We start from the raw sequence: 13,128 nt of genomic DNA on the forward strand, positions 1-13,128 counted from the left end.
AGGAAAGATGGTGAGAAATAATGAGAAAATTTATTAAAGTTGGTTAATGATTTGATGAGTTAATAAATAATTTATTTTTTAATAAAATTAATTAATTAAATATATTCTTAAAATTAATTTCTATAAATATAAAGTATTTATTATATTATAATAAAGAATAAATATTTTATTCAATTTTAATTAATTATATTTATATATTTAATTAATTATGAGATAGTGATATAAATTATTATAAAAATAAAATAAATAAAAAAACAACTTTCTCTTCTTTTCTTCGCATGAATGAGCAGAAAGATAGAAGTTAGATTTTTTTTTTTTCTTTTTCTTTTCTCAATTTGATGCATTGATTTTCGCACTATCAACTCAAATCAGTGTTTGGTAACTTTCCGTCGTGCGAATCAAACACACCCTAGTAATTTTGTTTTGATGGTAAGATAAGAAGAAGAATGGTGAATTACTAAAGGTTTGACATTGATTGTCTTGTTTGACGTGTCATTCTCAGGGGTTGACTTGACACTTTTAGGAAAGATCCTATCTTTGGCGAACAAAGTGAGCTTGCCATCATGGGGACCAAGTTGTCCTTCAAAATTTTCATAATTATGTTTATAGTTAATCTTTTTTGTCTTTATTAAAGTAGAAGAGATACATTGGTCACAGTTTCTCTTAAAATTATTGTATTTTTTCAGTGAGAGGCTCAACTTGCAAACCATTGGAGTATTGTTCTTCTTGTGTGTTTTAAGTTGATTGAAAGCTCGTTATTTAGTATTTGAATTCCGGGTTCAAATTGACTTTAAGGGTCAACGTTTCTATGATATATATGGGTTTGACACCCTTTGTGCTTTTTAATATATTATATCCCTTACTGAAATAAAATAAACTTTTTTTACATTGATTAAATATTTATAGGGATAGGCAAAAGTTATATTTAACCAAAAAATTGTTTAAATTAACTGAAAATTAGTTTAAATGAACTTAATTGATTTTTTTTCTATCAAATTGTACTTCATAAAAATGTATTGAAATTTTTTTTTTACTTCAAAACACAACTCGGTAGATTTTTTTTACTGAAATTTGGCCAAATTTGTTTGAGACGATCGCAGTTAAGTCGACCATGATTAAAAATCGATCAAATTTGGTTGGCACAATTACGACGGAAACTCAATTGAGTAAGTAATGACCGAAATTTTGCCTAATTGATCCTGCTAAAAATTGGCTGAATTCGACAGAAATATCCACTATCAAAACTTAATCGAATCGGTCTATACCAAAGTTTGGCTGAGTGGGCCTCGACCGAAAATTGGCCGAATTTCAATTGAATCAGCCACGGCCAAAACTCAGTCGTATTTGCTTTGACCGAAATTTTCGTTAAGGGTAGGCAAAATTAATTGAATTGTTAAAATTGCACTAAACAAAAAAATAGTTTGTTTGAATTGAACTGAAAATTAGTTGAGACAAACTCAATTAACCTACTTTTTGTTCAAACAAATTGAACTGAATTGAATTATTATTCAAAAACCTTGAAAAAAAATTAACTAAGTAAATAGGAAAAAATTGTCTTTACTTGATCAAAACGGATCAGCGGCAAAATTCGATCGAATTCAGTCGGAACAGACACATCAAAATTCGATTGAATCAATCGCGACCTAAAGTCGATTGAATTAGGTTGGGAAGCCACATACGAAACTCAATCAAGTTGGTCTCGACCGAAATTCGATCGAGTTGTCTCCAGTCAAAAATCGGACAAATTTAGTTGGAATGATGACGTTAAAAACTCGATCGAGTCAATTTTCACTAAAAATCGACCGAATTTTGATGAATTGACCTTGGCCAAAAATTGGTCATTTTCAGTCGGGATGATCACGATTGAAACTTATTTAAGTTAGTCCCTATCAAAATTGACCAAATTCGACCAAGTCAACCTTGGTTGAAAATTATCAAAATTTGGTCGAGATGACCATGGATGGTTGAGACGATACTGACTGAAAATCAATCAAATTCGGTTAAGTCAATCTTAGACAAAAATTGGTGAAATTTGTCCTACTCGAAATGATTTTAACTCGATTAAGTCAATCCCAACTGAAATTCAATTAGATCAACCCTTACCATAATTTGACCCAATTCGACGAGTCAACTCCGATCAAAAATCGATCGAATTCGATTAAGTCGATCCCAATCAAAATTTAAATGACTTGGCAATAGTCAATCTTAACCAAACTTTATTGATTCTTAAAGTAAAATGTATAAAAAAATCAGTTTCAAGTTAACTAACAGTGAACTGAAGTCTAACTTTAAAAATTAAGTTTTCTAAAACTAAACTACAAAATTGTACAATTCAGTTTTTATTAGTTTTTATTGTAAAAAATTTAATTTTTTTGTTCAATATAATACAATTAATTGATAATTTAATACAATTAAGTTAAAATATCATATTTATAAGTTTGATTGTACATGTTAAAAAATATCCTTGGAGAAATCCAACTAACAAGACATGAGCCATTCTTATTGAACGGTCGGTGGGAGAGTGCATTTATGAACTACAGTAATCTTGATAAATTGATTGATATGTTTTATTTACCTTCCTTTATATGAATATAATTTTGGTGTAAATATGTTAAATTGAATATCTTCTAAGAGACAATTTTTCTACACATTTGATGGATTTTTCCGTACTTAAATGATTTTTTATATTTTCTTTCACTAGGATTACTTTCATAATTTTAATACATCTTAAAAAACTAATTTCTCTTAACATTTTATTTTATATACTTGAAAATTAAATTTCTAATTATATTCTTGAAAATTTAAATTATATAGTAATAACAAAACTACATTTATAGATACGTTTATGTGATTTTTTTTATATATTTATTTTTTTACTAATAGTAAAATATGTTTTTTTATGATAATTTATTCGTGAAATTCACATGTCAATAAGTTGAGCGGTAAGAAGAAACATATCATAATAAGTTGAATGATGATATTTTTGTAATAAAAATAACACTTGTTATTGACATATCATAATAAGTTGAATGATGATATTTTTGTAATAAAAATAACACTTGTTATTGATTGATAAATGAGGACATTATTGATATAGAGAACCCTTCAATCTCAGTAATTCAAAATTGTCAAGATGATTTTTAACTTGATTTGATGATAATTGAATAATTATTTTTTATTATGTTAAATAATGTTCCTAACTTGATAAATAATTTGTGAAACTATGATTAATTGTATGTGTAATCAATTTGTTGATATATTAGGAGTAAAACTTAAAAAAATTAGTGTCTTACTCTTTGTTTTAATGGATTGAAAGAATTATCTAATTCGATTAAAAATTGTAAATTTTAATTAATTAAATAAATATTTTAATCAATTAAAATTGTTTGATTATTAGGAAGCTTGACTTTTTGTTTTAATTGATTAAAGAAATAATTTATTGAATTAAAACTTTTTTTGTTATATATGTGAATAATTCCTTTTGGAGACACGAAATCTAAGAATATTTTATTATCTTTAAGATGTTATTCTTGAATAAACAAGCCATTTGAAACAATTCAACCATTCAAACTTTCAAGACTGAGAAAGTGAGAGAAAAGATAAAGGAAAATCTAAATTTTGAGTTTTTTATAATATCAACGTTAAAAGCGTACTGTCTATTTTTATAATCTTTTATTTATTTAAAAGTCAATTAACTTTTGAATTGACTATTAATGATCCATAGATTAAATTTAACAAAAAAATATTAAAGGATAAAGTTGAAATATATTTTTTTTACTGTAAATTAATTTAAAAATAAATCAAATTGATAAAATATTTCAATAACTCTTTAAAGACACAATTTTTTATTTTGCAGTGGAAACATTTTGTGGTATTATGAATTATATTTTAAATAATATTTCTTAAAACATATTTTTTTAATTTTAGAAATTATAAAAGGATAAAATTAAAAATGAAAAAAAATAGTATAAAAATATATTTATATTTTTAAGACAAATCAATTTATAAATAAAACAAATAGATAAACGTAAAAATAACTTTTATACACATGTGATAATAAATCAGATATCATTTTAAAAAATTAATAACATTAAATAAGTAAAAGAAATAATTTTTTAAACAATTGTTCACAAATAAACACAGATAACAAAATAATACATAAAAAGTTAACTTATAAAATATATCAATTTCACGTATAAAAAGATTGATAGAGGTGGACATGTGTGAATATTGGCTCATCTCATCCAACTTGGATTACATAATTGGTTTAAGAAAAGAAAATTAAAAACAAAGAAGGTGGATAGTAAAAATGAGTAAAAAGTGATACTCGTCTATCTATCTTTGAAGATATTTATAATAATATTAAAAAGTACAAATTAAACACATAAAATGAAACAATATTTAAAAAACAAGGAGAAAGGACATCAATAAAATTAAGTTTAATGGAAGGAAATTAGTCCTTCAAAATAAACATTTGAACCTATAGAGAAGATTTTCTTTTGTGTTTTCTAATTTTACTTTTTAAATAATGTTTTTAAATTAAAATAGTTATTTTGTCAATATAATATTTTAAGAGATTGCTTTTTTAAATTTAGCTGTTTTTCTCAGTTTAACTGTGTTTTCTAAATTTAAGCATTTTCTTAATTATAAAACTGACTACAAAATAAATAAAAATTATTTACAATAAAATTATAAGTATTATTTGTATTTAATTTTATAATTATAATAATAATAATTATTAGTATTATTATTATAATAATCATGTTACTATTATTATTATCATAAAAATAAAAATAAAAATAAAGACACATACTTGGTGCTTTCACTAATTTATATTTAATGTCAATAAACAGAAAAGATACATGTGAAAAAAGAGAGGAAGAAATATGATACGAATTAATATTTTTGTCCTTTAATTATTTATAATTTTTTTATCTTTCAATCACTGTATCATAAATCTTTTTCTTATGCGAGATTACATTTATTCTTTTCATATTTTACAAATTGCTTTCTTGACTTCTTTTCCTTTTCCTTTCACTCCCATCCTTTCGTTTTCAATCAAACACAAACAAAGAAGTTAAATAAAATGAGAATAGGTGAGATAAAAACAAATCAAATTCCTCAGCTATTAATTCACATTTTTAAATTTTTTTTATCTGATCTAAATAATAAAACTGAAATAGCTCAAGCATAAAACAGAGAAATATGTAATTTCATATCATATAAAATTCTAAAAATCTAATTAAAATAAAAAAATGAAATTATATTTTCAATTCCATCTTTGGAATAATACTCTAGAAATAATAAGATTAAATGATGATCACACATCAACAATGCCAAGTGGATTTGAATTTTTGAGGACTGAAGAGACTTTGAGATCCTATATATGACTTATGTCCTTTGAAAACCCTAAAAGCCATGTCCCCTAACCCTTCCCAACATCTTGAAGAGGTGAGTAAATTCTATTACGCCTTCTTCATCACAATAACTTTAATCATTAGAATAATAAATCAATTCTTCATCTAATAAACTTGATTAATTAAGTTTATTGTTAACAAAATTCACACCATTATAAGCTAGGTTTAGCAGTGTCGTTTTAAAGGAAAAGAAAAGAAGGCTGTTTTAACATTTTAGAATGAAATAACATATTTTATATCATACATCAGAACACAATTTCAAATTTTGAGTAGTAAAACGATAGCTATTTTTTTTTGGTTTCTTAATTATAATTTTTAATATTTTTTCTTTTTCCTTAATGTATATTATTCTTATAACTAGTAAAAATAATTTGAAATAGGATATACATACAAAATCATGTTTAACTCTTTATTACGTCATTTATTATATTTCAAGATTTCACTGTTGATTGTAAAATTTATTGTACAGGTATCATTTCTCAGTAAATTTATCATTTTCGAAAAGAGAAGATCATAAAAATATATATGAAACAGAGTTTTTTTATAACGTATTAATTACTTAATAAAAGTTAATGACTCAAAATATCTAACAAAGTGCACTAAGAAAAATTTGACTATTAATAAAAACAGAATTATTTTAAATTTGACTTCAAAGTATAATACCCAAAAAATTATAGTTTTAAATTAAACAAAACATTGTTTTTATAAAATAATTAAGTATGGTACTAAAACATGATCATAGTTTATTACAAAATATTTATGACCAACACTTCAAGGGAGGAGAGATAATTTATGTATTTTTTACTTAAATAATAACTACTGTAGGAAAGACTTTCTATGTCAATTAAAAAAATATTTTCTATATCAATTTTTGAATCAATATATATACATTTGGTATAAAAAGTTTCCATTTTGTATATTGGTTATTGTCATACTGATATAGAAAGTTTCATTTTCTATGACTTTTCTTGCTCTTAAGACATTAAAGCTCAAGACCATGCAGAACTTTTCATGTTAACCATCACTACCATTCACTTCTTACTTTGTTTCCTTCGCTTCTTCGTTCTCATTTGTGAGGTTTGCGTTCTCACCGCCCCTTTCTTTGCCAACGTCACTCATGTTGCATACTTCTTTGTCAAAGAGGAATGAGACTTTGACGTCGGTATAACAAACACAATAAATACGTTATTACACTTGCATTGATCTTAATAGGAATGAAAATAGGAGTCTTGCACTACTTTAGTGGAACTATTTCAATTGGGTTACATATCAAAATACAGTGATAGACTATGCTTGAGTGGATTCTCTAATGCAAATTGGGCAAGTTATGAACGTCGTTCAATTGTAGGCTATTGTGTGTACTTTTGTGATAGTCTAATTTCCTAGTCTTTTAATAAGCAACATGTTGTACCCAAGTCAAGTATTGAATATGAATATAGATCTCTAGTTAATCTTATAGTGCAAATGTGTTAGAACACTTCTCTTCTCAAATAACTTTCTTTTCCTTTGCTTTCAAGATTGTGGATAAACAACTTAAGTGCAACTACTCTTGCTTCCAGTCCTGTTCATCATGCTCGCTCATATTAGCATATTGAAATTGATGTTCATTTCTTAGAGACATGGTGTTAAGGAAAAATCTCAAAATTTGTTATGTTCCTTGACATTACAAATTGTCTAACAAAGATGTTTACGAATTCTCATTTTCAATTCTTATGTGACAAACTTGGTGTAGAAACACTCCTTCGTTTGAGGAGGACAATTTAAACCATTAAATAGTTATAGTACAAATTTGTGCAAATTTGTTCAAGATATTTTTTCTAGTATTTGTTAATAGTTCCTACTTTGTAGCCTTTAATTATTCATGTAGTGCCTTTATTTTCGAATGAGCATTTTGTATCAATTTATATTTAAACTGATTGAAAATATTATAACAGTTTTTGTGTTGCATTACAAACATTCCCTATTGTTTCAATTGTTCTTCTCCCACTTTTAGATGCCAAGAAGATCTAAGGCATTAGCTAGTTATAGAGTCTTATTCTTAACGCAAGTGATTCATTCAATTAGTCATTGAGGAATCATACTGGAGTTTAATGCTCTTAGGCTCTAGGTGTTAAGATGGACCTAAAGTTACATTTAAAGAGGACCCCCAAGACATTGAATAATTTGTATATGTGAATAGACAAGATCGGTAGTGGTGTAGCAAAAGGGGATTAGATAAATTCCAATCATAGCATCTATTGCACTCAATCTCTAATATATACTACTATCAATATTTCCATCAAAAAACCAAAAAACTAACCAACTTGGTTTACTTGCCAATAGGTCACACTGTTGAATAAATATTTTAAATCTTGATATGGTGTGATGTTGAGGCTTAAGCCCTATGGATACAAAATTTCAACTTAAGTTTTCCCCCATCATGCAATGAGGGTGTAGTGTAAAGGTGGAGAGCAAATAAAGAAAGGTGAAGTGAAGTGTGAAAAGGAAGGGGAAGAAGTAGATTAAAGATATTATGTTGGTTATAGCAACATACTGACATTAAAAGTCTTCTACTTTATTACAAAATTGTTATCCTTCTAGTTTTTTTGTAAGTTTTAAGTAAAACTGACATAGAAAATCTTTCTTTATTACAAAATTGTCACCACTTCGTTGGTTTTAAGTATAACAAATATAGAAAATCTTTTACTTTACGAAATTATCATCATCACCCACTTTTTATGTTGATTATAGTGATAACCAACATAAAAAGTCTTATCATATTTATAATTCTATTACCACATCACTTAATACGATGAATGGATCAACATAATAAGTTGTCATAAAAAATTAATATTGCATTAATGGATAAATCAATATTTAAGTATTCTGTCTTTTAATAGAGAAAAATCAATAATTAATAGAGAAAAATCAATAATAACTTTTTATCTTTGAAAGTGTCAACTCAAGTTAGTAAAATAAACAACTAAATTTCATTACTATTATACTGTAATATACTATTAAATGTATGAACAATAAAAGTTTACAAGAAGAAAGAATTGATTTAGTGTTTATCTCACTTTACTCTCAAACTAAAACTTAATTGAAAACTTTAGCACTTAAAAGACCATACAAATGTTTGAAATATATTGATTTGTAAATATATCCATTATGAATTTTAATTATATAAAAGTAAATATTTATAAAAAAAAATAAAACATAATATTTGTAAAGATAAACATAAAATTAGGTCATTAATTATATGTTTGCTAATCATTTAATTTACTTTATTTTAAAAATTGCCAAATTAGATAATAGGCCATATTATTGAATAAAAATAAATGTTAACAAAGTTTAATCACAACATAATCAACATAATCTTTTACTTTATTACATAATCATTACTATTACATAATTGTTATTTTTATGTTGATTTTAAGTGTAACCAATATAATTTTTTTTTATTTTATTACTAAATTGTTATCATATTTATTTTCTATACTAATTATATATTGGTTCTAATAATATTATCATATTTATAATTTTATTGCTACGTTATTTATTGCAATATACAGATTATTATTACTCATATAATAAGTTGAGATAAAAAACTAATTTTACACTAATGATAATCAACATTTAAACATTCCATCTTTTAATTGAAAAAAAATCAACTCTTACTAGCACTTGAATGGCCTAAGTTAGAAAAAATAAAGAACAAAATTTCATAATCTGCTAATATATTGTCCCTTAATCAATAAAAGGTTTGAATAATAAAAATTGATGAGATGAAAGAATTGATTTAGTATTTATCTCACTTAACTCTCAAACTATAATTTAATTGAAAACTTTAGCACTTTAAAAGACAATGTAGATGTTTGAAATATATTGCTTTGTAACTGCAATAATTTCATTACAAAACTTAGTTACTATATACTTTATAAATTCAATAATTTTATTCATTATAAATTTTAATTTTGTATAAAAACATATATTTGTATAACAGAAAATAAAACATAATATTTGTAAAGATAAACATAAAATTAGGTCATTAATTATATGTTTGCTGATCATTTAATTTACTTTGTTTTAAAAATGACCAAATTAGATAATAGGCCATAAGTTATTGAATAAAAATAAATGTTAACAAAACTTAATCATTTACATAATCAATAAATCCATTCCACCATAATATCAAGAAATAAAAATTTAGCTTTTTTCCTTTTTCTTTCAAAATATCCAACACCTAAACATACAAAATTGTTTCTTTTATTTAACTAACCAAAGAAAGAACCTATCTCTTCTTTTGTGGGATTTTATGATTTGTATTTGGGATGTAGAAAGCGACTACAGAAGAATCCTGGAAATTAGAATTGAAAGAGTGGATGTTTTCACCATTCTAACAATGGTAAAATATATATAGTATATAATATTTTATACATAGTAGGTGAGCACTAATTTGTCTCTAAGTAAAATATTATATAATATTAAAGATAAAGTTATATCTTTGTATTGAAAAAATGAAAGATGACAAATTGATTACTTTAGTTTTCCACATAATTTAAAAAAAAAAAAATTAACGCGAGGGTCATTTTCATTTAATGATGATTTTGTTTCTTTCCAAAATTAATATAAATCCAGATCTATTAAAGATGAAAAATATTATTATAAAAAGTTTTTTCTATATATAAATATATACATATGCACTTATATATCTATATCTTATTTTAATAATTTAAAAAAATAACTCATATTTAATTATTAAATTAAAAATGAATATCAATAGTTAAGTTACGCCATGTGAACTGATCTTTATTTATACATGAGAGATTAAACTTTCACTGGTAAGACATTTATCAATTATTAGTATACAAATACGTTTTAACTTAATTATTATTCGTTTATAAAAAATTTCCGATTAATGAAAACTATTTGGCATTTCGTTCAAATAGATGTAAATTAGTGTATATTTTTTTAAACATACTAATAAGCAAAAAGCCTGTTACTTTATAGTGTTGTTTGATTTTGTAAAAATAATATAGTGCAAATTTATAATTCAATATTGGACTAACGAAATTAATTTTTTATATGCAACTATTATCCTATAATAATTGACAATGATATTAAATTTTAAATATATTTTCATATACACATTCTTTACCCCTTTTAACCGTTTTTTTTAATTTTTATATAATCCACATGAAACTATTCTAATAACTAGTGATGAGGAAAAATTAAAAAGTGATTTTATAAATTATTGTATTAATTAATAAAAAGCCCATTATTTCATAATTACTTTTTATGTATATATTTTATTACAATTTTAATGTTTGATGATTATCTTTTGTCGTGATAATAGTTATACCAATTTTATTAATTATGTTTATTATTTGTTATCATCATAAAAAATAAAATGCATATATGTTGTTACACGTGTTTCCATCGATAATAGTAATAATAATTGGTTGATGATTCCTACAAAAAGATATAAAAAACAACTATATATAATTTGTTAAGAAAATACATTTTTTAAAGTAGTATTTGGATTTCAAATTTCTTAATAAATAATCATATATTTTTTAGTTCTAGACTGAATACAGTGCTAATCTATCAGCATTCTTAGCCGACACACGTTTCAAGAACTCATATGTAGTAATCATGGCGGCGGCAGACATGGACATGGACACACACCTTGGTCCCAACCCTCGATAACAAGCCAAAACCCCTCCTTCCCTCACCAAATCTCTTACGACCTCAACGACCCTCACTTCATCTGCCTCCAACACCTGTAACCTCGTCTTTATCGTATCCAGTGGCATCGTCACTAATGCACAAACCCCACTTGCCATAACTGCACTTAACCCTTGCACTCCCATCACCATCCTCGAATCGCGTCCCAAGCTCAAACCCTCGTTCTTCGAACCCATCGTGCCCCAGATAAGCTTCTGCACCATCGAATACGAAGCCCACCAGACCGCGTTGGAGGGAGCGTACGTCACAATGGAAACCCCGAATCCCCTGTAGAACCCTCTTGGACCGTCCACACCCATAATTTTTCTGAATGCGTCAAAACCATTTCTGTAGCACACTGCAGAAGGAAAGATCAAGAATTAGTAGTAGTGTTCAATGCCCATTTGTTCACAGGTTAGTACTCTCTGGGACCTGGTATAAATCAGAGAATTCATTTATGTTAACTAATCAAGCATTAATCATATTATATTCATTTTTCTAAATTACTATTCTTAATATTTTTCTTAGCTTGTGGAGAAGAAAGAGTTTATATAATTTTTTTTTATAATAAGCACTTGCAGTATTAAAGGTTGGAGTAAAAATTAGTTTTTATTTCAAGCAAGCTATCTGATTTAGTTCTTATAAATAAAAAAGTTACCTTTTTTTTAAAGAAATGGTCAATGAAATCAAATCAAATTTGAAAAAAATGGACCATAAACACAGCATAAAAACAATTAGAATTAATGAGATGATGGATTAAATTTAAATTACTCATTTTTACCTCCTTGTACCATGAGTCTCTGGCTAACGACATCGACTGGGGTCCACACCAACTGTGCTGCCATGGCAGAAGCTACTCCTCCTGCGGCATTAGCGATTGCAGTGGCAGAGGCATCGGAGAACCCCCATCGAAGGGTGGCGGAGGCGACTTTACTCTTGGTGACTTCGAGCGCCGACATGTAAAGTGCACGTGCGGGGATTGCTCCCATCAAGGAGGTGCCGAAGCCTCGGTAGAAACCTCGGAAGCCCTCGTAACGCATGATGGAGCGCGACATGTGGCGGCACGAGATTCCGGCGGCGGACATTTGCTGACGTGTCTTCAAAACGATGGCGGGGTAGAGGGCGGCGGAGACGGCGGAGAAGAGGGCTGTTCCTATGCAGAAGAACTTGGACTTGTCGAGCATGTGCCAATCTATTTCTTGGGGCGGGTGGGGTTGCGATTCCTCGTACGTTGTTGGACTCGAACTCATGTTGTTCAAGGTTTCAACACCGAAGGGTTGGAGAGTCGGGGAAATTAAGGTTGATATAATGGGACCCGAGAAGAACGAGATTGAGTTGGAAGATTTGAAGGAAGAAAGGAAGGTACTGGGTCGTGTAGTATTTAAGTAGGAGAGAAGAATGATAATAGAGAAAGGAAAGAAGCGCGTGGACAGGAAAACGATGTCGACACTAGAATTTTTTTTTGGAAGTTGATGTATAAGTCACTAGATATTATATACCATACATTTTTTTAACATTATGTATTGTCATCATTCATCATACAGGGGCATGTTATCTCTGTATGTGATTAGGTAAACGGAATACACATAAAATTGGGTATTCTTTTTTATCATAAAATCTTGGTCTTAATATGAGCTTTAAGAAACCAGTCACTTAAGTTTAATCTCTGCAAACTATAATTAATTGAAAAGACTCTATTTACCAAGCGAATCTTAATTTGTTAAGTGAACTTGGGTTGCTGAATATAATGTGTCATCTTGAAAATTTTGTCTAATGAAGTTTAATCCAATTAGTAAAAGGGTTGTGTACTGTAGGATACTTAATTCCCCACAGGTCAATCAACAGCCCGACAACAGTCGATCACCAATAGCCCGACAACAGTCGATCACTGTACTATGGGACACCTAATTCCCCAAAGGTCGACCAATAGCCAGACGACAGTCGATCATAGAGCATGGTCGACCGCTTGGTCCTCGACAACCAACATCGCGATAATTAACAATCA

General features: G+C 27.1%; 1 protein-coding gene across 1 annotated transcript; it reads right to left on the reverse strand.

Moving 5' to 3' along the window:
* Positions 1-10,879: 10,879 nt before the first annotated feature.
* On the reverse strand, positions 10,880-12,720 carry LOC124833236 (uncharacterized). Its single transcript, XM_047307656.2, has 2 exons — positions 11,905-12,720; positions 10,880-11,481 (listed from the first exon to the last, which is right to left on the reverse strand). The coding sequence occupies exons 1-2, from the start codon at positions 12,371-12,373 to the stop codon at positions 10,979-10,981; spliced, it is 972 nt and encodes a 323-aa protein (XP_047163612.1). The 5' UTR covers positions 12,374-12,720; the 3' UTR covers positions 10,880-10,978.
* Between the last annotated feature and the right edge of the window lie 408 nt (positions 12,721-13,128).

Source organism: Vigna umbellata, chromosome 1, assembly GCF_029865625.1.
Source record: "Vigna umbellata cultivar VRB3 chromosome 1, Vumbellata_1.0, whole genome shotgun sequence".
In the NCBI taxonomy this organism is placed as follows: domain Eukaryota; kingdom Viridiplantae; phylum Streptophyta; class Magnoliopsida; order Fabales; family Fabaceae; genus Vigna; species Vigna umbellata.